Source organism: Chrysemys picta, chromosome 5, assembly GCF_011386835.1.
Source record: "Chrysemys picta bellii isolate R12L10 chromosome 5, ASM1138683v2, whole genome shotgun sequence".
Taxonomy (NCBI): Eukaryota; Metazoa; Chordata; order Testudines; family Emydidae; genus Chrysemys; species Chrysemys picta.
In genome coordinates this window covers 100,893,696-100,921,319 of record NC_088795.1, presented here as the reverse complement: position 1 = coordinate 100,921,319, position 27,624 = coordinate 100,893,696, and the positions used below count along the sequence as shown (strand labels likewise).

At 43.3% G+C, this 27,624-nt stretch overlaps 1 protein-coding gene across 2 annotated transcripts in view; it reads right to left on the bottom strand.

Moving 5' to 3' along the window:
• RELL1 (RELT like 1) overlaps positions 1–23,936 on the bottom strand; it is a 42,602-nt gene extending 18,666 nt beyond the window's left edge. Inside the window, exons 1-3 of one of the 2 annotated variants that reach the window (XM_008169953.4) lie at positions 23,749–23,936; positions 2,990–3,232; positions 88–159 (exon numbers count right to left, since the gene is read on the bottom strand). In XM_008169953.4, coding sequence (XP_008168175.2) covers positions 88–159; positions 2,990–3,232; positions 23,749–23,842 — 409 coding nt within the window. In that variant the 5' untranslated portion in view covers positions 23,843–23,936. The remainder of the gene's footprint in view (positions 1–87; positions 160–2,989; positions 3,233–23,748) is intronic. The other variant, XM_042843443.2, reaches the window with a different exon arrangement.
• Between the last annotated feature and the right edge of the window lie 3,688 nt (positions 23,937–27,624).

Sequence of the window (27,624 nt, the reverse complement as noted above, 5' to 3'; positions counted from 1 at the left end):
ATGGAAACACTTTAAATAGCTACATAGTATCAAACTGCATCAGAGGGATTCACATCTTTAATGGAGAACGCTGATTTTAAACTGTACCTTCATTTTTCATAATGATGTTGACGATTCGCCCCACAGTATCGTTATTGTCATTTACACTTTCATTCATTTCTATGGGGGGAAAACAACAACATATAGTCAGTATTACAGCCTCCTAGAAATTATTTTTCCTATGGTAAAGTAAGAAAAACAGGAGAACATCTCATGGAATATATAAGTATTATATCACTACCATATTAAAAAAAACAACACTTTTTATGGATTTTAGTAACAATCCTGAAGACAGTCCTGCAGCCCTATTCAGGCACGATTTTCTCACTACAGACATCAGGGCTGAGTTCTTAAGTTCCATATTTTATGTATTTCATCTAATACCCCCTGAAAATTCAAAATTTTCATAAAACTTTGAAATATCAAAGTTTATCATCACTTTCATCCTCCTTCTCACCTCGATTTTAAGAGAGCAGAAGGAATCCAAGTCTCAGCAGAAAATGGGTTTGGAGATTAAGCTACCACATATGGAATGCCTCACATTTGACTAGTAACAAATTAACCAGTTGTTGCAGGGAAGCTTGCACTGCTATACTGTTAGCCACAACAGACTGTAGTATCTAAGACTGTAAATTCAGCGCCTTTCACTACAAATAGGAAGACAGGAGTCAAGTACTGCCAGCCCCAAGCATTCAAATATCACGAGCCAGACCCTCCCAAAATCATGAGATTATCTTAAAAATGGAAAGATTTTATAAAAATACTAAATTTTAGATTTTTTGTTTGCCTTCTAGTGTTTGAACCTTTAGGATTTGCTTTTTCAAGCTTTTCCATACAACATAGGGATAGAAATTTTTTATTAAATGAAAGCCACGATTTTCATTTAACAGCATGACTCCAGGAGCCAGGGCTTTAAGAAAAGGCACTAAATAGAATGAGTATATAAATATACTTGTGTACAAAATCTCTGAATTGAGAACTCTTGGGGTCACAAAAAGCCTTCTCAAAGTAGTTTAAGGGGTGAAAATTGACCCTGTGACTGTGGATAACGAATATACCATTGCCTTTCACCCTCTTATAGGGCTGCCAACTTTCTAATCCCTGAAAACCAAACACCCCTCCCCCACTCCTTCCTTGAGGTCCCACCCCCCTGCCCTGCCTCTTCCTCCGAGGCTCTGACCACCACCCCAACTGTCCCCCCCCCCCGTCACTCTCTCCCCATTCCTGCCTCTGTCACTCACTCCCTCATCCCCTGGGACTCACCTGCCACTTACAGAGCTGGGCTGGCAGGAGCTGGCGCAGAGCCTGCCCAATCGGGGCACAGTGGGGCTGGGGTGGGGAAATCAGGGCACAGTGGAGTGGGAGGGCAGTCCCTGGAGCAAGGGGCTGGGGTGGGGAATTCAGGGCACAGCGGGGTCCATCCCTAGAGCAAGGGACTGGGGCAGAGGGGGAATTGGTCCCCGGAGTGAGGGGCTGGAAAATCGGGACACAACGGGGCAAGAGGGCAGACAGGTTACACACAAACCCCTGGACGGCGCCAGTACCTACTTTGGAGCCCGGTCCAGGAACCAGCCAGTTCTCTGTCAGGTTGGGGGGGCAGGGAGAGCAGCAGCTGTTAAACAGAGCCGCTCCTCCAGGCTCCAGCAGCCGCTGTTGCTCTTCCTGGCCCCCCCGGTGGCGGAGGCCACTGACCGGAGGCAGCCAAACAGAGGCTGCCAGTTTCCCTTTTCGACCGGACATTCCGGTCGAAAACTGGACATCTGGCAACCCTATGTGGCAACAAAAATATAGAGAGAGTCACTTCCTTATTCAATATTTTAATTTTATTAGAATAGGAAAGAAAGCATTATTCCTAAAGCTACTTGGTCTCTCTGCTTCACTGAGGAGCTCCTGCCAGTCTCCTGAATAGAACCCACCCTATCATTCCTACCCGACCTCCAGGTACAAAGTTAAAGAAAAATACCCACGGCTCTCACAGGACCTCCCAATAAAGACAGCAACGGGAACAACCTACCAGGCCTAAGCTTCTCTCCTCTGCTCCCAAGTCAAATAAGTAACTTCAGCTCCACATGCTACTGAATTCATGGAACCACTAACACACACTCCAAGTACTTTTTGACAAGTAAGGGGACAAGAACAAGAGTACAAAAGAACAGAAGTTAGAGAGGGAAAAAGGGAAAAGATGAGGGGGAAAAAATAATAGCAACAAATGTGCTAAGGCCTGACACCAAAGAATATAGCCAGAGCACACCAATGTTCCAGTTCATCACAACAGGGGAGAAGAGAGAGGGTGGAAACCATAGTACCAGAGTATTAAATTTACTCAAATAAAATTAAAGTATCTGCACTGTTAAACACACACCAAAAAGTTATGCTTTAATAAAAGCTGGTTTATGGATATCTATCTTTAAAAGAGTTATGCACAGCACTCTATTGCTACTGACAGAGATGAAATACAAAAAAAGTGATTAGCTACTCAGATCTCAGTTTATAGTCACAAAAGCTATAAAGTATTTTGTATGCAGTGTTGTTGTAGCGTGTTTGTCCCAGGATATTAGAGACACAAGGTGGGTGAGGTAATACAACGTCTGTTGGTAAGAGAGACACTAAGAGCCCATGTCTCTTTTACCAACAGACGTTAGTCCTATAAAAGATATTACCTCACCCATCTTGTCTCCATGAAGTATTTTGGACATTTTGATCCTTCAAAAAAAGGTTTCAAAAAGTATATTTTAGAGGACTGGCATTGGGAATTGGTAGAATTTCCTAATGGAGGTCACTTGGTTAGGTTGGGAATGGCCAAAAGTAATTACCATTTGATTGTCTGTTAAGTCAACGTTCTTAAACTATTTAATAGAGGATATATATTATGGGGGGGTGGGGGGAGGGATCATTCCAGATTAGTAACATACCGCATACAAATTAACAAAAAGACATTGACATTACTTACCTATCTTTTCTTGAAGTTTTTCCTCTTCAATTTCTTGCTCGGCCTCTGTTGTACACCGATACCCTTTTTTCTGAAGCACGTGACAGATGAGGATCCCCAAAAGGCCCATGATGAAAAAGACAGGAACCAACCCATAAGCAAGATATTCTGGATGCATACCACTTCCTGTGCGATCACCGACAGCGTGCGTTGTAGTACTTTCTAAACTATGGCTTGCCAAAACATTAGGAAAATCTTGATTTCCTACGTAAAATAAATAAATGGTTATGAAGCACAGTTCTAGATAATACTTTGCACTTCCAAGCAGCTCTGACTTTAGGCTCTCAAAGGATTGGGTGAATTATGAGCCTGACCCTAAGATCACTGAAGTCAATAGGAGTCTTTCCACTGATGGATCCAGGTCCATTGATGAATTAAGCCACAAACCCCTATAACAAGTAGGTATTCTCTGTTTTACAGATGGCGAAACGAGCACCGACGAGGATAACCTGACACCACTTTAAAAATAGGACCCTTACAGTTCTTATCTTCCATAAAAAAAAAAAATTGAGATACTGGAAGGATCCATATCTTCCCTATCTGAGTGGAAACTGGATGTAGCACCAAAGATGCCAACTTTCAGCTTTCCCTGGGGGTGCTCCACCCCCCGTCCATCCCGTCCCCCAAGTCTCCACCCTCATCCTGCCCTCGCTCTGCCCCAACACTCCTGAGCATGCCCTGCCCTCGCTCCGCCTCTTCCTGCTCCTCCCCTCCCCCCAGCACCTCCCTCCCACCGTTGAACAGCTGATCAGCGGCAGGTGGGAGGTGCAGGGGGGGGTAAGGGGAGGAGCTGATCTGAGAGGCCCACAAAACAACTGATTGGGGGTGGCTGCTGAGTACCCACTATTTTTTATCATGGGTGCTCTAGCCCTGGAGCCTATGTTTAACACAGACCCTTGTAATGGGAAAAATATATATCACCAAATTTAGGAGAGGCAACCTGTTCTTCCCATACTGGGGTGCTACAAGACATATAAGGAGGCTTTTACAGTAGAAGTAACATCTTTTACTCTTCCTCCTCAATTTTCACCTCATACATATCAACAAGGTGAAAATTATCTTGTTTAACTGAACTTCAATACGATTACTTAAAAGTTAGTTTTTATTTCCTCCCCATAATATTGGCACACAGTTTGGACCAACCTGTAACTTTAAATGCTTCTCAGTGAAAAAAGTTTACATCCATTATTTGCTTATACCAAGTGAAGATTTTATGTACAGACTTTGTCTAATCTGCTCTCTGTACCTTATGGAATACAAAATGTGCTAAATGGTTTACGAAATCAGGGTGTCATACATGCACAGCGGCTGTTAAAGTGAAAGCAATTAGTCACCTTTAATGACTTGCTACTTAAAATAATACGCACACCCCTAAACTCCATTAAGATTTGTTGATTTCTAAAAAGATTCTAGAATATAAAATCTTCTAAATCTGAAGTAAAAAAGCACAGCTTGTACCAAGAACTGATCTGTTCTATACTGACATTTAAACTCTCACAAAAGTTTCACTAATCAGCTGAATAAAAAAGTTTACTGGTATGGATGTAGAGGCAGATGGCCTTTCTGGAATAGGAAATACATGCAAATGTTTTAAAGACAGCAGTCAATGTTTCAGATTTTACTGCATATGGCTCATTTTGATTAAGAGACCAATTTTGGTTTTATCTGTGCAATACTATTCGAGTACTCCAAATTCTTTCTACATAGCGTCTGCTCCTGCTACTAAATCACAGGCAGATCAGTTTGTAGGTCTGCCTTACCTAAAGATATTAAATATTGCAGAGAATGTGGGAATTCTTTCCTTTCCTCTATCATCCCTCTTTTCTCCCTGTCCCATCCCCCCAAATAATTTTGAAGTTTGGAAGGAAAGTAACATGGCTAAATTAGGAAGACCCACCAACAGCCAGTGGAAAACTAAGAAAGGTGTGAGAACAACTGGGCAAGTGGATTCTCCTACCTAAAACAGCCTAAAACAAGAGCACTCTCAAAATACCTGAGAGCCACTTATGGACTAGGCATGATGAAGGCAGCCTCTCTGCTATAGCAGGTTTCAGAGTAGCAGCCGTGTTAGTCTGTATCCGCAAAAAGAACGGGAGTATTTGTGGCACCTTAGAGACTAACAAATGTATTTGAGCATAAGCTTTCATGCGCTACAGCATGCATGCATCCGATGAAGTGGGCTGTAGCCCACGAAAGCTTATGCTCAAATACATTTGTCAGTCTCTAAGGTGCCACAAGTACTCCTGTTCTTTCTGCTATAGCAGTTAAGTCTACAGTTACCTGTGCCAACCTTGCTAGCTTCCTTTGTACTGCTCAGATGCTTGGCTTCTATCCCATTCATCCAGTTCCTCCTTTTGTTTCACACATACATCTCATTTCCCTTGAATTTTGCAATATTCCTGGATTTATGGTCCTGTGACATCAGCAACAGCAGGGGTGGAAAAAGGAAATGCTGCAGCTCAGCCTTCAAAAGTGCATGACATTTTTTTAACCTAATTCTGGATGTAAATAAGTTTGAGAGAGAGGGAGCCCATGTGCATGTGTGTGTAAAGGAGGAGCAAGCGAAACGAAACCTTTGCAGTTTAGGTTTAGATATTTTGTAAGTAAATTTAAAAATTATTTTTTTTTAAATTAATGGAGATATCCCATCTCCTAGAACTGGAAGGGACCTTGAAAGGTCATTGAGTTCAGCCCCCTGCCTTCACTAGCAGGACCAAGTACTGATTTTGCCCCAGATCCCTAAGTGGCCCCCTCAAGGATTAAACTCACAACCCTGGGTTTAGCAGGCTAATGCTCAAACCACTGAGCTATCCCTCCCCCCTATATTGCTATCTGAGTATGAACTCAAATAGCAATATAGCTTGGAATGGGACAAATATTTAAATTTGTATTCCAAATGTATTTAAAAATTTAAACGATATACTCCGTACTGTAAGGTATGTTAAAGATACATTGTTATTGCAGTAACTAAAAGCAAGTGTTTGAACAAATGGCTTGAAAAAAAGAGGATATGGGATATGCAAGTCTATTAAAAATTGTATGAAGTTTTTGCAAAAAGTGAAAGATCTCTAGCAAGTTTTTTCTCTGCAGAAAGAAGAGCTCCCAACATTTGTGCAATTTAGATAAATGTAGTTTTCTTATTAAATTAAGTAAATGTAACTTAGATTTGAAATTCATGAACCAGGTCCTCACTATTCCCTCTTTGCTGGAGGTCTTTAACAAGAATGTTGAAGGACCTGAATAGTGATGTTACATGACAACAACCTGGAATTGCAGCTTCCCACAAAAGTGAGCAGGGAAATTCTGATAGAAAGCAAGTGGTGTCCACTAAGGACTTGTCTAGAAAATTAGAAAAAGTTTTACCCATAAAAGTTCTTATGGAATACTGCTACTGACGCCATAGCTATTTCAACAGAGAGAGTGAACATTTGGCTACTTTTTTTGCAGTTTTTTCACCTGACCACCAGAAGCCACACAGATCAGTGGAACTTCTCTTGCCCATTTTAAGGACAGGGTAAGGGATTTTTTCATATTTGCAAGAACCACACTGTCGAGACAGAGGATGAGTGGAAAATAGCAAAACAGCTAACCAGATACTGTAGGTATTCACTGACAAACTGCACACAGTGTAACAGTGTTTTGGGGGCCTGTACTACAAGCACTGAGTGGTAGGACTAGATCATGATGCAAATCTGGGATGATCAGCAATAGCTCCAGAACTTTTGTATGTGCAAGGCCACATTCCTGGTGTTGTATGCCACACTCATCCCAGCACTAAAGTGCATAGACACCAAGACAAGAGCTGCTCCGACAGTAGAGAAATGGTTGGTAATTGTTCTCTAGAAGCTTGCAACCCCAGTTGCTATTGGTGGGTGAGCAATCAACTGGGCGTTGATGAAAGTCTACAGTGAAGGCTGTTGTCATCCAGTTGTGTAAGACAATTAAACATCTCCTACTTCACAGGCTTGTCAGACTGGACGTGTCCACGAAACAATAGCTGATTTGATGAAATGGGACTTCCTCAATCAGGGTAGGGCAATAGATAGGATGCTTTTCCTAATTCTGACCCCCACCCCAAACTGCTTCTGAGGACAAACAGAAAGGGGTACTTAATGCTTATGCAAGCATTGATGGACCACCATAGAAACAAAGGCCTGCCTGGAAGGAACCTCGAGAGGTTGTCTAGTCCAGTCCCCTGCACTCATGGCAGGACTAAATATTAACTAGACCATCCCTGACAGGTGCTGGTCTAACCTGCTCTTAAAAATCTCCAAGGATGGAGATTCCACAACCTCTCCAGGCAATTTATTCCAGTGCTTAATCACCCTGACAAATAGGAAGTTTTTCCTAATGTCCAACCTACACTGCCTTTGCTGCAATTTAAGCCCATTGCTGCTTCTCCTATCCTCAGAAGTTAAGGAGAATATTTTTTCTCCTTCCTCTTTGTAACAATTTTTTATGTACTTGAAAACTTATGTCCCCTCTCAGTCGCCTCCTTTCCAAACAAACCCAAGTTTTTCAATCTTCCCTCATAGAGTATGTTTTCTAAACCTTTAACCATTTTTGTTGCTCTTCTGTAGACTTTCTCCAATTTGTCCGCATTTTTTTCTGAAATGTGGCACCCAGAACTGGACACTATAGTCCAGTTGAGACCTAATCAGCACAGAGTAGAGCAAAATAATTAACTCATGTCTTGCTTACACATCCCAGAATGTTTGCTTTTTTGGCAACAATATTACACTATTGACTCATTTAGCTTGTGATCCCCTACAACCCCCAGATCTCTTTCTGGAATACTCCTTCCTAGGCAGTCATTTCCCTTTTTGTATGTGTGCAATTGATTGTTCCTTCCTAAATGGAGTACTTTGCATTTGTCCTTATTGAATTTAATCCTATTTACTTCAGACCATTTCTCCTGTTTGTCCAGATTATTTTGAATTTTATTCCTATCCTCCAAAACACTTGTAACCCCCTCTGACCTGGATATCATCTGCAAATTTTATAAGTGTATTCTCTATGCCATTATCTAAATTATAGATGAAGATATTGAACAGAACAGAACCCAAAACTGATTCCTAAAGGACCCCACTCAATATGCCCTTCCAGCTTTACTGTGAACCACTGATAACTACTCTCTGGGAATAGTTTTCCAACCAGTTATGCACCCACTTTATAATAGTTCCCTCTAGATTGTATTTTCCTAGTTTGTTTATGAGGTCATGTGAGGCAGTATCAAAAGCCTTACTAAAGTCAAGATATACCACTTCTCCCTTACTCTGTCAAAGAAAGCTATTAGGTTGATTTGACAGAATTTGTTCTCGATAAATCCATGCTGATTATTACTTAGGTTGATTTTCCCGAAGTCATAATCATTCTGAATATCACTTTATATACTGGAGATGGAGAATCACTGAGCAGTGCTTTTCCAGAGCAACATTCCTAAAAACTTCAGTTCATGAGAGGCGCAGTACATAAAAAAAAAGATTTGCTTAAAGGTGGCTGATAATGGTATTCCTTTTCTAAAGAAGTACAGCTGTTAAAAATTAAATCATTAGCAGAAGAGAAGCAAGAAGCACTTCCTTTAGATGAGAATGAAGACTTGAGTTTTCTGTATATTAGTAAGAAGGAATAAAAGCAAACATGGAGGGACTGATTGAAAGAAAAGCAGATATGCAGGTGGGGTACACCAAATTTTAAAATAAAGCCACAGAACATTTATTTTGGACTCTACCAATTAGTTTTTGGTTTATTTTTCTCCCCTACCCAGATGTGCTGAACTAGGGGTGCTGGGGGCGCTGCCGCACCGCCTGGCTTGAAGTGGTTTTCATTATATGCAGGGTATACATTTGAATGAATAGCTTTCAGCACCCCCACAATAAAAATTGTTCAAGCACCTCTGCCCCCACCTTCTGAAAATACTCAATTTTGAGAGTAGTCACCAATTTATTGAGGACTTCATTGTTTCTTCAAGGAAATGTGATACAGTACTTTTGTACAGAACTTTTTGGTTATACCTAGGCACTCTAAAAATGCAATTCCAATAAGCACCAGTGATAAAATGAGACAGCAAATGAATCATTAGACAAAACCTCCAAGCCCTCCACACCCTCACACACACCCACTGAAAAGCTAATGTTTTTGCTCAGTTTATTTAGTTTATCTGCTTTAAAAATGCACAAGTACTCTGAATGAACTGAATTAACAGTAGTTAGTTACAAAAACTTTTCATAAAATGCTAGTTTCCATTATCTACAATACTCTCTAATTAATCACAGCAGTACGCTAGAAGGTCTAATCTATTTTCTGGCAGTCGAAAATGATCAGGAGCATAACACTTTTAAACTGGGGAACTATCCTTTTTATTATAAAAATGTACCAAATACAGATATGAAAGAATCAAACATACTTAAATTGAAATGATACTATGGTGCTTTGGGGAATCTCTATATGTACAGATTATGAAGTCTGTTTGATATTGGGACTCTGTCAAACTGCAAACTGCATTTTGAATATGGGGCTTGTCTGAATTCTATCATCTTTTTATCTGCCTCACAGTGACACAGGGCTAATAATAACAACAGGAGTACTTGTGGCACCTTAGAGACTAACAAATTTATTTGAGCATAAGCTTTCGTGGGCTAAAACCCATGATATATATACACACACACATACACACACACAGAACATGAAACAGTAAGTGTTATCATACACACTATAATGAGAGTGATCTGTTACGGTGAGCTATTACCAGCAGGAGAGAAAAAAAAAAACTTTTTGTAGTGGTAATCAAAATAGCCCGTTTCCAGCAGTTGACAAGAAGGTGTGAGGAGCAGTAGGGGGGGAAAATAAACATGGGGAAATAGTTTTACTTTGTGTAATGACCTATCCACTCACAGTCTTTATTCAGGCCTAATTTAATGGTGTCCAGTTTGCAAATTAATTCCAATTCAGCAGTCTCTCGTTGGAGTCTGTTTTTGAAGTTTTTGTTGTTGTAATATTGCGACTTTTAGGTCTGCAATCGAGTGACCAGGGAGATTGAAGTGTTCTCCGACTGGTTTTTGAATATTATAATTCTTGACGTCTGATTTATGTCCATTTATTCTTTTACGTACAGACTGACCGGTTTGGCCAATGTACATGGCAGAGGGGCATTGCTGGTACATGATGGCATATATCACATTGGTAGATGTGCAGGTGAACGAGCCTCTGATAGTATGGCTGATGTGATTAGGTCCTATGATGGTATCCCCTGAATAGATATGTGGACAGAGTTGGCAACAGACTTTGTTGCAAGGATAGGTTCCTGGGTTTGTGTTTTTGTTGTGTGGTTGCTGGTGAGTATTTGTTTCAGGTTTGGGGGCTGTCTGTAAGCAAGGATTGGCCTGTCTCCCAAGATCTGTGAGAGTGATGGATCGTCTTTCAGGATAGGTTGTAGATCCTTGATGATGCACTGGAGAGGTTTTAGTTGGGGGCTGAAGGTGACGGCTAGTGGCGTTCTGTTACTTTCTTTGTTGGGCCTGTCCTCTAGTAGGTAACTTCTGGGTACTCTTCTGGCTCTGTCAATCTGTTTCTTCACTTCAGCAGGTGGGTATTGTATTGTAAGAATGCTTGATAGAGATCTTGTAGGTGTTTGTCTCTGTCTGAGGGGTTGGAGCAAATGTGATTGTATCATAGAGCTTGGCTGTAGACAATGGATCGTGTGGTGTGGTCTGAATGAAAGCTGGAGGCATGTAGGTAAATATAGTGGTCAGCAGGTTTCTGGTATAGCGTGGTGTTTATGTGACCATCGCTTATTAGCACTGTAGTGTCCAGAAAGTGGATCTCTTGTGTGGACTGGTCCAGGCTGAGGTTGATGGTGGGGTGGGAATTGTTGAAGTCCAGGTGGAATTCCTCAAGGGCTTCTTTTCCATAGGTCCAGATGATGAAGATGTCATCAATGTAGCACAAGTAGAGTAGGGGCGTTAGGGGACGAGAGCTGAGGAAGCGTTGCTCTAAGTCAGCCATAAAAAAGTTGGCATACTGTGGGGCCATGCGGGTACCCATAGCAGTGCCGCTGATTTGAAGGTATACATTGTCTCCAAATGTGAAATAGTTATGGGTAAGGACAAAGTCAAAGTTCAGCCACCAGGTTTGCCGTGACATTATCAGGGATACTATTCCTGACAGCTTGTAGTCCATCTTTGTGTGGAATGTTGGTGTAGAGGGCTTCTACATCCATAGTGGCTAGGATGGCATTTTCAGGAAGATCACCAATGGATTGTAGTTTCCTCAGGAAGTCAGTGGTGTCTCGAAGATAGCTAGGAGAGCTGGTAGCATAAGGCCTGAGGAGGGAGTCTACATAGCCAGATAATCCTGCTGTCAGGGTGCCAATGCCGGAGATGATGGGCGTCCAGGATTTCCAGGTTTATGGCTCTTGGGTAGCAGATAGAATACCCTGCTCGGGTTCTAGGGGTGTGTCTGTGCGGATTTGCTCTTGTGTTTTTTCAGGGAGTTTCTTGAGCAGATGGTGTAGTTTCTTTTGGTAACCCTCAGTGGGATCAGAGAATAATAGCTTGTAGAATGTGGTGTTGGAGAGCTGCCTAGCAGCCTCTTGTTCATATTCCGACCTATTCATGATGACAACAGCACCTCCTTTGTCAGCCTTTTTGATTATGGTGGGTCAGAGTTGTTTCTGAGGCTGTGGATAGCACTGTGTTCTGCACGGCTGAGGTTATGGGGCAAGTGATGCTGTTTTTCCACAATTTCAGCCCATGCACATCGGCGGAAGCACTCTATGTAGAAGTCCAGTCTGTTGTTTCGACCTTCAGGAGGAGTCTACCCAGAATCCTTCTTTTTGTAGTGTTGTAGGAAGGTCTCTGTGGGTTAGTATGCTGTTCAGAGGTGTATTGGAAATATTCCTTGAGTCGGAGACGTCAAAAATAGGATTCTAGGTCACCACAGAACTGCATCATGTTCGTGGGGGTGGAGGGGCAGAAGGAGAGGCCCCGAGACAGGACAGAGTCTTCTGCTGGGCTAAGAGTATAGCTGGATAGATTAACAATATTGCTGGGTGGATTAAGGGAACCACTGTTATGGCCCCTTGTGGCACGTAGTAGTAGTGATAGTTTAGTGTCCTTTTTCCTTTGTAGAGAAGCAAAGTGTGTGTTGTAAATGGCTTATCTAGTTTTTGTAACGTCCAGCCACGAGGAAGTTTGTGTGGAAGGTTGTTTTTTTATGAGAGTATCGAGTTTTGAGAGCTCATTCTTAATCTTTCCCTGTTTGCTGTATAGGATGTTGATCAGGTGGTTCCGCAGTTTCTTTGAGAGTGTGTGGCACAATCTGTCAGCATAGTCTGGGTGGTATGTAGATTGTAATGGATTTTTTACCTTCAGTCCTAACAATGGAGCACCTACAACCTTGATGGTCCTCTAGTCATATGAAAGCATCAATGGACAAAGTTGGCTACCAGGGCAAAACACTTTTTCCAGTCTGAACCTCAAGGGAGAGGTAACTAAGCTACAGATCACCTGGTGGGAGATCCCCATTATCTGATAAGGCTGACTGGGGTCACCTGACAAAGATGACTGGAGGTTATAAAAGAAAGGTTCTTTCAGCCTTTTTGGAGAGAAATAGAGGAGACCAGAGAGATGCCATGTTCCAGAGGTGGAGCCAAGTGCAGGAGGGAAGTTGGAGAAGGCGGCTCCTGGACTCTTTAGCAGCCACTGAGCCAAATGCCAAAGAATGCTCTACAGTGGTGAGGAAATTGAGCTAGGGAATGGCACACAGATGTTTATTGATTTGTCTGGATCTGTATGTTTCTTGTTCTGGCTGAAGAAAAGAATAATTGATTTTGGAATCATTTGCAAAGCCCATGGTTTGCTTCCACTATCTTGTATCCCGGAAGAGGTGAACTGTGTAAGCCAGAGTGCCTACATGGTGGAACTCCGGGAAAGGGTATGCTAAGCCTCTGACGAATCTGGCACTAGTTTTGAGGCCAACGGGGGCTCAGCTCTAAATAGAGGGTGCTCAATACAGATCTGCATCTCCAGGGCGTACCAAGAAACCCAAAGCCTGAGGCAGTGCCTCGACTATGCTCAGTCAGGAAACTAAAAAAAAAAAAATTCTCACAGGTGTAGAGTGTAAAGCCCAAACACAGCTGCCTGGTGAATGTCCAGCAGAGGGAGTTTTACCAGAACTGTCACAGTTACTCATCCTGAAAATAATAGATCAGCACCTCATGGGTATTTCACACGTTTTAGACACTCTATAGATATTTGTTTACATAATTGGGGTAAGCAATGGAAAAGGTAACACTCATAGTTTGTGCTGTAGAAGTAACATTTAGGTCGATGTAAGGCAGCTTATGTCGACCTCTGTCAGTGTCTACCCTACAATGGTGCTCCCAATGATGTAAGTCGCCCATCACACTGACGTAATTCCACCTATGCAAGAGATGTAGCACTTAAGTCTATGTAGTTAGGGTGACACAGTGTTCATGTAGACACTGCGTTACTTGCATTGCTTGTTGGCTGTCAGCCTGCCGCGGGGCTGACATAGGGCCGGCTCTGGCTTTTTTGCCGCCCCAAGCAAAAAACACCCGGCCAGCCGGAGCAGCAAAAGGGGGGAGGGGAGGAGTAAAATAAACCTGCCCCCGGCCGGAGTGGCAAGCAGGGGGGGGGGGAGGGAGGGAGAGGGACAAACCGGCTGGCCAGAGCAGCAAGGGGGGGGGGGGGGGGCGGGAAACAAACCTGCCCCCGGCCAGAGCGGCGAAGCTCTTACAACAGGTTAACATCATCATGTTTAAAAGACACTACCTTATTAAATAGGACTCAGTTGGCATTAACTAGTGGATATGACTAGACACATCAAAAACATTAACGTTGTCAAGGGAAGGATTTGAGGAGGCAACCTCTTTGGATAGTAGTTTAACAAGAAGTGCTAAAACTAGAAAGGAAGAAAAAGGTGTGTGTGTGTGTGTGTGTGTGTGTGTGTGTGTGTGTGTGTGTGTGTGTGTGTGTGTGTGTGTGTGTAAGACTATTTAGTCCCTTCAAGAATACAATTAAACATATTTATAGTTCTTTTTTCTTAAGAAGGAGTTCCCCACCACCACCACTTTTACTAAGCAGCTCATTAGTAAAACACACACCAATTCATCCATATTACTTATGGAACACAAGTCAGAGAGTTTTGTTAACTTAAGTTTCCAACCCAGCACCAAGAACAGTCTAGCTTCTGTATTAACATATCCCCCGCTTTACTGACATTCCATAAGCAGGTTACAGTATTGCAGGTCATCAACAATGGTGTTTGCTTCCTTCCCCCTGAACAACATGACCCCACCCACCCCGAGGGAAAAAATTGGACTTGTGCCTTAGTTTTCTTCTTTGTGATGTATAAAGAAAGCCTGAAATAGGGGCCAACAAAAAGTTACCTTTTGCACTCTAGAAAGTCAGATCTTATTTATCCCGGAGGACTATGGTAAATTATGAAATTATGACACCCCAGGAGTCTGAAAACTGAGATAATCAGAAATGCTTAGTGTTCAACCAAAGGTAGAAAATGTAGATTAATTCCATAATGCTGGTTCTGTGGAGGGAGGTGGAATTACACAGATACTCGCATTGGCAAATTAAGCCAGAGCCAACCTTGCTTAGGTATGGACTCTATATTTTACCAAAAATCCTAGGCAAATCACTCATGTTGTAAATTATTTTTCTTTCAGAGATATGTTCTGCTTATTCGCAACCTTCTGACATCCTATAGCAGGAGTAGGCAACCTATGGCACGCGTGCCGATTTTCAGTGGCACGCTCACTGCCCAGGTCCTTGCCACCGGTCCAGGAGGCTCTGCATTTTAATTTAATTTTAAATGAAGCTTCTTAAACATTTTAAAAACCTTATTACTTTACATACAACAATAGTTTAGTTATATATTATAGATGTATAGAAAGAGACCTTCTAAAAACATTAAAATGTATTACTGGCACGTGAATCCTTAAATTAGAGTGAATAAATGAAGACTCGGCACACCACTTCTGAAAGGTTGTCAACCCCTATCCTATAGTCTTCTCAAGATGTATGACGTATCAGATCTGTTAACTAGGGGTTATGTCTACACTGCAATTAAAAACCCACTGATGGCCCATGTCAGCTGACTTGGGCTCGCAGGGCGCAGGCTATGGGGCTGTTTAATTGAGGCATAGACATTTGGGCTTAGGCTGCAGCCTGAGTTCTGGGATCCTCCACATCTCAAGGTCCTAGAGTCTGGCCTCTGCTAGCATTAATATTGCCTTTATCCCTTCTGTCATCTCTCAGATACTGCTGCTCTTCTTCCACAGAACCATCATTAGCCTCCAGTCACTGTCCATTCTTTTGGCAGTTCAAGGAAAGCAGATGGGACAGAATGGTTCCCCTCCTGCAATGTCCAAAGCAGCTCTAAAGTTTGCAGTAGTTTATTGAGTGATCAAGTTTCTTTCTCACAGAACACTTGTTTAGTATTATGAAACAGATTTCATATTTGGCACCATAATAACAAAAACTCTGTACTCTTGAGCACCAGGCTGTCCCATCAATGACCCACCCACCTACGTTTGTTTGAATGGAGGATTTGCAACCCTCTAATAAAATAGAATGAGAATTACTGGTCAAATTGATGTATACAGTACTTTGAAGCTGTTTAATATGGATTCAGATTCTCTCAGAATAAACCCTCTTTGCAATAAAGATCGAATCTGTTTTTGTTTTTTTTAATACAGACTATACAAAACCAGAGATTAAATACTATATTTTCTTTATTTTTCCAAGTCTCTCATACTGTAACTTGATAAATCTACCACTGTAATGCAAGTCTGATTACTTAAAGCACTTGCCATCAGCTTGTTTTTTTACTAAACATAAAATATCCTTTAAACAATGCTTTAATCTTCTTTCATTCATTGGCACAGAATTCTATTTTATGTCTGCTTTTCAAACTGTGTCTAGTTTTAGTCCCATGGATCTTCTGGTGTGTCCTTTCAGGGTTCTTTGTTGCAACAATCAATATTTACAATTGATTAAGCTGAGTACACCTGAAGTAGCAGTTTGTCCCTCTGTATAGTTCAGAGATTTGTATTATCACACTGGTAATACAAGCATGGAAATAAAGTTGTTTGTTTTATTTATTTGTTTATATTATTTAAGAAAACTGCCTCTTGATAGTCTGACGTAATTAGCATTAAAACTAAAGATGATCAAACTGCAGCCTGCTGATATTCTTCATACAGCTCCCCTCCTACAGGCCTTATGAACAGTATTGATACAGGTTTCAGAGTAGCAGCCGTGTTAGTAGAACTATTTCCCCATGCTTATTCCCCCCCACCCAGTTCCTCATAGCTCCTTGTCAATTGCCGGAAATGGGCCATTTTCATTACCACTACAAACAGTTCTTTTTCTCTCCTGCTGATAAAAAGCTCACCTTAACTGATCACTCTCCTTATAGTGTGTATGGTAACATCCATTGTTTCATGTTCTCTCTGTGTGTGTGTATATATATCTTCTTACTGTATTTTCCACTACATGCATCCGATGAAGTGGGCTGTAGCCCACGAAAACTTATGCTCAAATACATTTGTCAGTCTCTAAGGTGCCACAAGTACTCCTGTTCTTTTTTTTAGTATTGATACAGTTCAGCCAAATTCAGCTCCTCCTATCAGAGGAAGTACTGTTTTTCAAATGTGGCTACGAGCAACTTTTCTTGCAACCACAACAGCCTCCTGGTTGGTGATTGGGGAGGGAGAAGCAAAGCAGCAGCCCCGCCTCCTAAATGAGCCACCTTGGTGTTGGTTGCTGGGGCCACTAGCAGAGGTCAGTCCCTTGTCTTAGCTAGCTGGGAGGCTGTGAAAAGTTATATTAACAAACATACAAATATCACTTTTCACAGAAGACTTGCTAGTTAATTATATAAATTACTAGGATTTGGACATGTAAATTGATTTGTTTTTCCTGAAGTTAATTACTGTAATTTTTTAGGAAAAAGTATCAGAGCAGCCATCAGCAAGAGTGGCCACAGACTAACTTAGATATCAGATGCAAAGCCTCTACCTAGTTCAGTTTCTTCCCCAAGCCCTACTTATTTCTGAATTCAGTGCAATAGTGGTTAAAGTGTCTGCCCAACATTTTCAACCAGGGCTTTACTGCAGGACTCCTGTGAAAGAAAAATAGCCTCCAGTTGCTGCCTTCCAAGCAAGGTCTATGTTCTGTTAGAAGCAAGCATAACTAGCTATGCATCAGTGTATAGCCCACACATCACTGACTACTTCAAAGTCCCTAGACTGATTCTACAGATTCTAAGAAATGGATGAACATGAGCTGTGTTTCCTGTTTTTTCCAGTTCAGATATGTAGAGCCTGGTCTACAATTAAAACTTGGCAACATCGCTCAAGGGTGTGAAAAATTCATTAGGAGTACTTAAGCCAATTTATGCCCCAGTATAGACACCCTTAGGTTAATGGAAGGATTCTTCTGTCTGCCTCGCTACAGCCCCTCAAGGGGATAGATTTACTACAGCGATGGATAAACCCCTTCTGTCACTGCAGAAAGCATATATACTATAGCAGCACTGCTGCAGAACTCCTGCTGCTGAAGCACAGCCCGAGCCTCAGTCAGCCAAACAGCCCAAGTTAGAGCTGGTGAACTACATACTCAAGTTTTTGTTCACTTCCCCCGTAAGGCTTATTAAGCCAAGAAAATATAATGCAGTTTCTTTTCTTATGTTATCGCAGATATTTAACTACAGACATCTCAGAACACAAGATTTCATCCCCTTGAAGTTGTTTATTAGAAAGGCTGCTTTCAAAAACTTAGTTTGTAACCTTTTAAAACACAATAGTTATTTAAGATTCAAACTTTACTTTTGGCTGTGAGTTAACATTTTACATTTTTATTTTTCCCTCTCCTTCCTCGTGCTCAGGGGTGCCACATCATTAGCATTGATTTTAATTTATGTCCTGTGTTAGCAGTTTAAAATTAAGCACTTGGAAAACATTGCAAGTATGTAATATCCTTCCTTAATAACTTGAAAGGGAACAATAACTGGGCCATGAGAAGAAAAACAAATACTAAAGACTCCCACCTAAGTAAGAGAATTTCATTTAAACTGAAGAAGTCTCAGATCTATAATGCTGACTCACCACCATTTGAAAAAAAGATAGTGGCACATTTTATTGGAATCTATTTTCAGTAGAGGCTGAAAAACCATGGTGGCCTGCACATCCAGAGAACGACTATGAAACATCAACACTGAAAGAAATGTTAAAGTCCAGTTGTGGAGAAGAGTGAACACTCAAACTCCAAACTGCACAGAAAGGGACAAAAAAATTGTATGTATTTATATATCTAAAAATGCACCTATCCTTTTCAGAGTAGCAGCCGTGTTAGTCTGTATCCGCAAAAAGAAGAACAGGAGGACTTGTGGCACCTTAGAGACTAACTTAGAGACTTAGTTAGTCTCTAAGGTGCCACAAGTCCTCCTGTTCTTCTTTTTACCTATCCTTTTGTCTCTCAAGTTAACAAGGTGGCATTAGGTGCCAGTACAGGTAGAAAGTGGCTCACAAATAGAGCAGTAGCAGGAAACCCAGACCCCTAATTCTGCCCTCCATCCAAGCAAGAGAGCCTCCCTCAGAACGATGACACCAGTGCTCCTGCCCTGCTCCACTTTCTTGGCAACCCCAGAAACAGTTAAAAAAGGATCAAGAAGCAATCACTTGAAGGAGCTTCTCCCCTCCGAGTAAGGAAAAAACAGTGTGTGTAAAAAAAAAAAAAAGAGTGAAAGGGTACCAAAAACTTAATTCATTGACTCACGTGGTTGAAAATGAAACTTGAGGACAAGAATCAGGAAGAACCCAGGTTGTTATTTAACTATCATTTCTATTGTAGCAGCAGCTAGAAGCCCCATTCATTGACCAGGACCCCCTTGCACTAGGTCCTGTACAAACAAACAAAAAGCTCAGTTGTAAGCGTTTTGGGACAGGGACTAATTATTCACAATTTTTGTAATTTAGTCTGAGCTTTTTTCTTGAACACCAGTTTACACAAAGTCTACATGCAAAACTGTACTGGATTAACAAAAGGTGGTATTTTAAACTGATTTAGCAAAACTTGTCCAAAACCCTCTTTAGACACACTGAAGATTTAAAACCAATTCATATCACTCAAGCTTTCAATGGTAAAGTTACAGATACAAGCTAAGGTGGCAAACAATTTTAAATCATTGTGTCACCACAGAGGGATTTGCACAGGCTTAATTAAAATCAGTTTAAAAACCTATTTTAGTTAAACCAGCACAGCTTCTGTACATAGACAAGCCCTGTGTTTCAACAATCTGTTTTAGGGTATGTCTACATTTAAAATGCTACAGTGGCACAGCTGCAGCAGTTCAGTGTAGACACTCATTACAGCAACAGGAGGGGTTCTCCCCTCACTGCAGTTAAACTACCTCCACCACGAACCTAGCACTGTCCACACAGGGGGTTACATTGGCATAGCTATCTCTCAGGAGGCGTGAATTTTTCACACCCCTGACATGTGTAGCTATGCCAACTTTAGTTTTCAGTGTAGACCAGCCCTTACACTATAGATAGGGCCCTACCAAATTCATGATCATCATGGACCATGAAATCTGGCTATTGTAGGGGAGGGGCAGGGCTGGGGGCACCCTAGCCATGGGCTCCTACTTTGGGCCAGGCTCCAGCTGCTAATCCCAGCCCAGACTGGGGAGGGACAGGACTTCCTTTTCCCTTGCAGGAGCCACTCCGGGAGCTGGGTCAGACCCACGTCTGGGAACCTCCCCCAGCTGTAGGAAGCTCCATGGTAGCTGGCTGGGACAGACAACAACCCAGGCGGAGAGGCTGCAGCCCCAGCTGTCAGCACCCCTCATCCCAATCCAGGAGGAGAGGCTGCCTGGAAAACCCAAACGTAGGGTAACCCGCTCCCCATACCTTGCAATCCTCACTTCGTGCTGCTGGCTTTAGAACTTGGAGCCCAGCCAGCAGCCGCTGTTCTCCAGTTGCCCAGCTCTGAAGGCAGCGCCCCCGCCAGCAGCAGTGCAGAAGTAAAGGTAGCGATCCCATGACCCCCCCTACAGTAGCCTTTCCCATGACCCCCTTTTGGGTTGGGACCCCCATGGTTACAATACCCTGAAATTTCAGATGTAAACATTTGAAACCATGAAATTGACTATTTTAAAAATCCTGTGACTGTGAAATTGTCCAAAATGGACCGTGACTTTGGTACGGCCTTAACTATAGAAGATAGTTGTCACTATCATTTCTGATACTCAACTGAAAACTGAAATTTAAGCATAGTGGTAATTCTCTGCACACTTCCCCAAGATTGACATCCAGGGGGTCACAGATGTGAAGAAGTGTAGCTGAGCAGCTGTCTTTTTAGAAAAGGGGAAGGGAAGAATTTCATCATAAACCCAGAAAGGAAGTAAGTCTGACTTCCACAATCTCTTGTGAGTTACCTGTCCCAATGTTTTACAAGACCAGTTTACAGAAACAGGGTCCTGCCCATCTGATGATACTTGGCACTGATTTTTAAAAAGAATATGTTACTAAACTCTCCTCCCACTCAGGTACGCCACTCCAAAAATTCACCGGCATAATTATATTCGAGCTCAACAGAACTAAACCTGAATAGACATTTACTGTACATACATTAAATGTCTGTACATGCTCACAATTCCAGTCTTCTGGCTAATTAAACAAATCTGTATAAATGCCAGTTTCTCTCCATGAAGCTATAGCACATAAACTGCACAGCAACTATAGCATGCACAAACCTGTATTGCATATACCAACGTAGAGATGTGACAAAGGTTAATGTAAGTCTTACTCAGTAGTATTTTACATAAACATGAAAACGGAGAGAAGAAAGGCTATGTTTGGGGGGGGGGAGGGGAATTCCCTCCTTTTCTTACAACCTCCTGCCCCCACACACATCAGAAAAAAATAATTAGTTCCCTTGGCAGAAGACCTGAGTCAATACAAGTTAGTAACTCCAGAAGATGAGCCTGTTTTAATGAAAATTTGGGATTGACAGATAAGAGTCAACTTTGCCAACACTTGGATATGACGCTAAAAGTTAGTGTGTGCTCCAAGGCTTTGTCTACGCTATGATCTTTCAGATCCACAGGGTTCATCTACACCGCAGCTGGGAGCGAGCCTCAGGTAGATGGGGCTGATTTTGTTATATGCCACCCCAAGAATTCACCAGCGTAACTGTCTTCAAACTCAACAGAACTAAATTTGAGTCAGGCCCAACTGCCCACCAAGGCTTGAGAGCATAGGCGGCGGGTATCATCCCCAAACAGCCAGGCGTGGCCCTGCCCCCAGGCTCCCCCTCCTGCTTCCACTCAGCACAGCTCCAGGATGGGGCTGGGCTGCCTGCCTTCCCAACACTCCGTGGCTGGGGCCCCGCCACCTACCCTCCCAGCGCTCCAAGGGAGGCTAGGGGCACTAGCCTAAGACAGGGGCCTGCGGCTGTGGTAGGAGTGGCTCTGGGCTCCGTTGGGGGCGAGGGCGCGTGACGCGGAAGCGGGGGGATGGGGGCTAGCCTCCCCCAACTAGCGGTTCACGCACCGCCCATGCGTGAGAAGCTGAACCACCACATCCATATTGTTATTTTTTGCATGCTAACTTGAGCCCCACTAGTGTGAGTTGATTTACCTGGGCTGGGAGGTTTGCTCCCAACTACAGTGTAGACCAGGGGTCAGCAACCTGCGGCACGCAAGCTGATTTATTACTCTGGCAGGCTGCTGCTGGCCTGGGCTCCCAGCTGCTAGTCTGGGGTTCCATCCGCCGGCCACCGTAAATGTAAAATGTATTACTGGCACGCGAAACCTTAAATTACCACAAATAAATGAAGACTTGGCACACACTTCTGAAAGGCTGATGACCCCTGGTGTAGACATACCTTTAGGTGCAGCTCCTCCAGCAGAAGCCATAGTACAGTTAAAGCTAGGCTGTTTTTACCACTATATTCCCCAGCCCAGCTGCACCATTTGGGAATGGTAGATCTGCAAAATCACAGTGTAAAAAGCCTTGGAGCAATACTTAATATCATACCCAGGTATCTGCTTAGGTTAACCCTTCCCTAGTAAACTCAAAATTTCAAATTAAACAAGCCAACCCTTTGGATTTACCAACTCCATTCCACAAGACTATTCAAAAAGATAGTTAATTTAAAAGTCACACTATAAACAAGTATCTTTACCTAGAATTCTGGACACGACCTTAAAAATTAATGAATTTTTTAAAACCAAATTTACATGTCACTAATTATGCTCCAATTACTTTCTGCATTTCTTATCTTGGACAATAAAAAGCAATGAAGTCAGTTTCCACTTTTAGTTTATTAGTACTGCAATGTTTGGGTTAAAATCCATGTAGAGGAATGTTGGTTTAAAAACAACAGTTTTCATTGAAATTTCTTTGTAATGTGAATTATCTACAGGGTTCTCATGAATTATAAAAATTCAATTACTAAAGTTTAAACTTTGAACCAAATTTAAGTTTGCATCTATTTGAAGGGATGCTATTATCATCTGTTTCAGGGACCACTTTACCTTCCTCAAGCAGCAACAAGAAGCCTTTGAAGAGAAGTCATCTACCTGGAATGTATGTAACTGACTTAATTTTGGACCCAAGTTTAACGCAGACATGCCAAATTCATATAAGAAATGCAAAAAACAAGCCACGAAACCAATATTTTAGAGGTTTGTTTTAGCAAAAATTGGGCAACTTGCACCATGAGGTGAACTTGAAAAGCCAAGAACTTTCTTGCTACAGCTTTGAAACATTACAGGGATCTCACTGCCCTCAGCTGTGCCTCTAGTTATGGGATATTACACAAGAAGCTGTACCAAGTTGAACTCTCATTTGCGCGGGGGGCCCGAGGGCGAGAGGAGGGAGCTCTTCCAACTATCAGAAAAGTAAGGCCGCCTAGAGAAAGAACAACTGCTCGTGGAGGAAATACCAAGACCGAGCTCTGCTTCTTCGCTTCCACCTCGGAGACTACATAATACAACTCAACTCCTCAAAAAGGGTCTGTGGCCCCAGCCTGCCGCTCTCACCTCGGGCAGAGATTAGGAGACTCCGGAGGCAGCGCCTCCTCACACCGCCTCCCAGTAACAAGCGGCTGCACTGGGCTAGCTACCCGGAAGGACCCGGGTCACCCCCAGAGCTCCGGCTACCTCTGTTCCCCCAGGGTGTGCCCAGGCAAGGCAGGTAGTGGCGAGTGAGCCGGCCCCCGAGGAAGTCGGAGCGCAGTAAGAGGGAAGAGGAAGCAAGGTAGAGGCAGAGGGGTAGAGGAGGGCGCTGCGCTTGGGGACGCCGGGGTGGGGCGGGGAGCCGGGGGAAGTAACCAGGAGGGGCCCGGGAGATCGCTGGGCTAGGACGGGACTGAGCGAGGCTCTGGGGCAGCCCGCGGGGGATGCCCACCCGCTCAAGGGGAAGGGCGCCGGGGACAAGCGGAACGGACCCCCGGGGCCACACACACCGGGGTGCTCGGCGGGACTCAGGCATGCAGCTCAGGGGGGCCGCAGCCGGGGGAGGCGAAAGCAAGCGCGGTGAGGGGCCCTGCGGCGGGCGGGGGAGAGTCAGGGGTCGGGAAGCGGGTGCTCCGGAGGCAGCTCGGGGGGCGGCGGCTCCAGTCCCGGCCCAACGAAACTCCTACGCGGCGCAAGGAAACAACGGAGTCACCCACCGAGGTCGGAGTGGTTCCCCTGGGCGACCGCCGCGACCCGCATCGGGGGAGCCGGGGAGACCTCGGCTGCCACCGCCGATCCCCACGGAGCCATCCCTGATCCCAGCTGCTGCAGCTCGCGCTGCACAGCCTCCGCCTTCCAGCCCGCCCCGCCTAGGGGCCGCGCCGCGCCGCGCCGCTCCCTCGCAGCACTGAGCATGCCCGGGAGCAGCTGAGCTTCGCCCCGCCCCTCAGGCCTCCTCGGGCTGCTCAGGGAGCCGGCAGGGAGGGAAGGGGCAAAGCCTGGGGTAAATGATGCGGGCGGGCGGGCCGGGGGGTGGTGCAGAGAGAGGGGCCATTCCAGGGGCTTGTTCCCCTAGTGGAAGGGCGCCTCTCTGAGCCCTCCGGCCCTGGGCCGGGTCACGGGTTTATACCCTGTGATCCAGCCTCACGCCTACATAATCTCGCTCAGAAAGCAAAAGTAGCTGCCGGCTGGGGAGTTGATATAGTGACTGTCCCAGTGCCATCACTGCAAGGAAGCAAATGTAATAAAATATAAACAGCTATATTCGTCCTGCTCTTGCCAAATGCAGATTGGAGACACAAAATGGGGGGAAGCTGGCCGGCCGGCCTAAAGCATAAGAGGTCAGGTAAAGACAAACGTTTCCCTCTGCTCCTTGTGTGTTTCCCATATTTACACGTAGTAAGGAGTAAATGTGCAAAGATTACCCAAACATTTTGCTATAATTACCCACCACATTTAGAGCCTGAGCCTTCAAGAGGATCAACAGAGAGTTCTTGGAAGTATTGAGCTCTACCTGGCTTGATTGATCTAAACAGAATATTCCTTATCCAGAGCTCTAGCCACATGTACCTGTGGAATCCCTAAAGTTTGGCCTTTTGAATAAAATTTGAAATCTAATCGAAAGAAATTTCATTTGCTTTTAATTAATAAAAGGCCTTTTTAAAAGATGACACTGTTTTTTAAGAAAATTGTGTTTGGCTGTGGGCATGAGGAATTTTGCCCACAAAGAAATAAGTTTCAGAATTTGTGTTAGCCCTTTACCCCTCTTGCCACCATTTCATTTTTTTGTTATAATTATAGTAAGTAGTGGAAGTACTGGAATGAGAGCTTTATAAAAAAACACAAACATTTGGCCAAATCCTGCTTGCTTGCAGTTTATGCCAGTGCTGAATGATTCAATGCAGGCTGATAAGGGGTACCTAAAAGCCCTTCCATCAATCCACTTGAACTATACAGGGACAAAGTTGGGGTGGAGGGGAGTTTGTGTTATAAAGGCAATTACATGCTGGAGGGAGACACAAAATTATGTGTAAGAAATGCTGAAATAGGCAGTTATGAAATAACCTGCACACAGTGAGAGAAAGTTTCTCCCTGCCCACTGTTAATTATAATCTGGCATATGCTTTGAAGCATATATATATTTACCATTCAATTGAGTTTTTATGTTATTGATGTATTTTAAAAACTTCTAACTGTTGTAACTCCTGCTTTTTCCATTATTTTGAGATGGTGGAGCATCACAACTGGCAAGGAGCAGGGCCAAAGAGCTGAGTGTTAGTCTGTTATGGCTTTCCTTTTTACCAGCTCCTCACAGAAAATTATTGATATACATCAGTTGGCTGAACTTCCTTCTTTGAGGTGATTGTCAAAAATAGGATTTAGAAGTATGTGGATAGTGTGGTTTTGTGGAATGGAGAGGCAAGAGAAAATGGTTTTTATCTGTGGTTTGACTCACTGTATCTTGCACATCATTTATGGGCTGTTTTTAGAGATGCTTAGAACTTGCCGCTCCTGTGCACTTCAGTGGAAGTTGTGGGTGTTTAGCACTTCTGAAAATCTGACTACTCAACTTCTCTGTACCTTCATTTCCTCCATCTGGAAAATGCAGATACACCTACCTTTGACTCTTTGGGGTCCAATCTAGACCAGTGAGGGGCTGTGTCATCCATGCCGTGTAACTGGGGTGCCTCACAATGCCTTGATGCTGTAGCTCCAACATGGACCACTCACAAGCAGCCTTTCAGCATGTAAGCCACACTCTGGCTTCCACCAATCTTAGTTCCACATGCAGGGTGACTTCAACACATCCCCCGTCCTGGAATTCCGCCCCCCTCCCCAAAGTGTGTGTTCTGTACTACACTGTGCAGCCCTCTCATGGCCAGTTTAGGTAACAAAGGTCCGTTGTCCCTGTCAGGGAACAATATACAGCAACTTGGCACCTTAAATGGAGTTACCCACACACTTTGCAACATTGGACTAATTCTGAGTAAAGAACAAAAATTACAAAGTGATAGGTTTTAAATGAGTATAAGAATTAGGGCATTAAAGTCAGAAATGGTTACAAGAAAAATAAAGATAAAATGCTTCCTAGTACTAAAACTTTACAAATTAAGATTAGTTTAAGGTAAAATTCTTACCATATGCTTTCAGCTGCATTACTAACCAATCATCAAGTCAGGATCCTTCCCAAAGTCAAAAAGCTGGATTCCTTTGTCTTCTTAGGTGGAAAACAGAGATGGACAGGGAGAGAGAACTTGTGGTGTTTTTGGCCCTTGCTTTTATAGTTCAGTCACCCTTTGAAATGCAGTTCCCTGAGAGGGACCCCTAGATCAAGTTCTTTCCAGCTCGGAGCAAGGAGTCTTTTGGCAGGGGGAGGGGAGGAGAGTTCATGCTGTTGATTGCCAAAATCAGATTTGTTTGATCCTGTCCCCTTTCTTTGCAAAAGATAGGTGATGGCCCATCAGTTTTTATGACACCTGGTTGAGGCATCAACTTACCCTTTATCTTTGAGAAACAGGTTTACCCACGCCCCAGGCTTGTCTGGCAAATACACTTCAGTCTTGATTTCAGTTTATGTTCAGAACTCTACATATAATATTACTACATATATTTTGCCATGATATTGACCAGCAAGTTATTAGTTTTCAAATTACACCTCTACCCTGATATAAACTGTCCTTGGGACCCAAAAAATCTTACCATGTTATAGGTGAAACCGCGTTATATTGAACTTGCTTTGATCCGCTGGAGTGCGTAGCCCCCCTCCCCCCCCCCCGAGCACTGCTTTACCGCATTATATCCGAATTCATGTTATATCGGGTCGTGTTATATCGGGGTAGAGGTGTATATTTTACGAGGCATATTTTGTACAAAGGTAGTGTGCAGGGTGGAAAACATGGGTGTATGCTGTCAACTTCTCCGAGTTGGTGTATGACTGTCAATAAATGTTTGTGAATTCATTGGAGGGAAAGTGTATACGTGAGTGTTAGTAATATTTTATTTAGGGCTGTTCCTTTGTCTTCTCTAACACAACTGTAGAATCCATTGAAGGTGTTAGGCACGCAGCTGTCATATTCATATCTGAAGACAAGAACAAATACTGAACACTCCTGCCCAGGTCTATAACAGGATATGTTCAAAGGACTAATTCTAGACACATGAACAGTGCTGCTCCTTGGTGGCTAATGTGATGGTGCTGGGAGTCGTGAAAATACTACTATTCTTCTACTAAGTAGGAGGAATTCGAAGGGTGTTTTTTTAATTTTACCTGGACCCTACATTAAGTAAAGAAATTAAACCCAACCCCTACTATGAGCTTTTTTTTTTTTAAATGTCACCTCTCACCTGGAGCTAACATACAGGATCAAGGCACCTGCCTTGTGGCAGTCCCCTCCTGAAAGCAGGGTTAATTTGCTTCTCATTTCTCCTTCAGACAGTTAGAACAAAGGCGGCGTGTTTGTTTCTTTTTGATAGGCTGAGGAAAGATTCTAATCTCCTGTCTTGCAAGGGGACCCTTGGAAGCAGACTACCCATAATGCATTGCAGTCCAGTTAATTCCCTATCTCCATCCCATTCTCCAGCCCTGAGCCCTC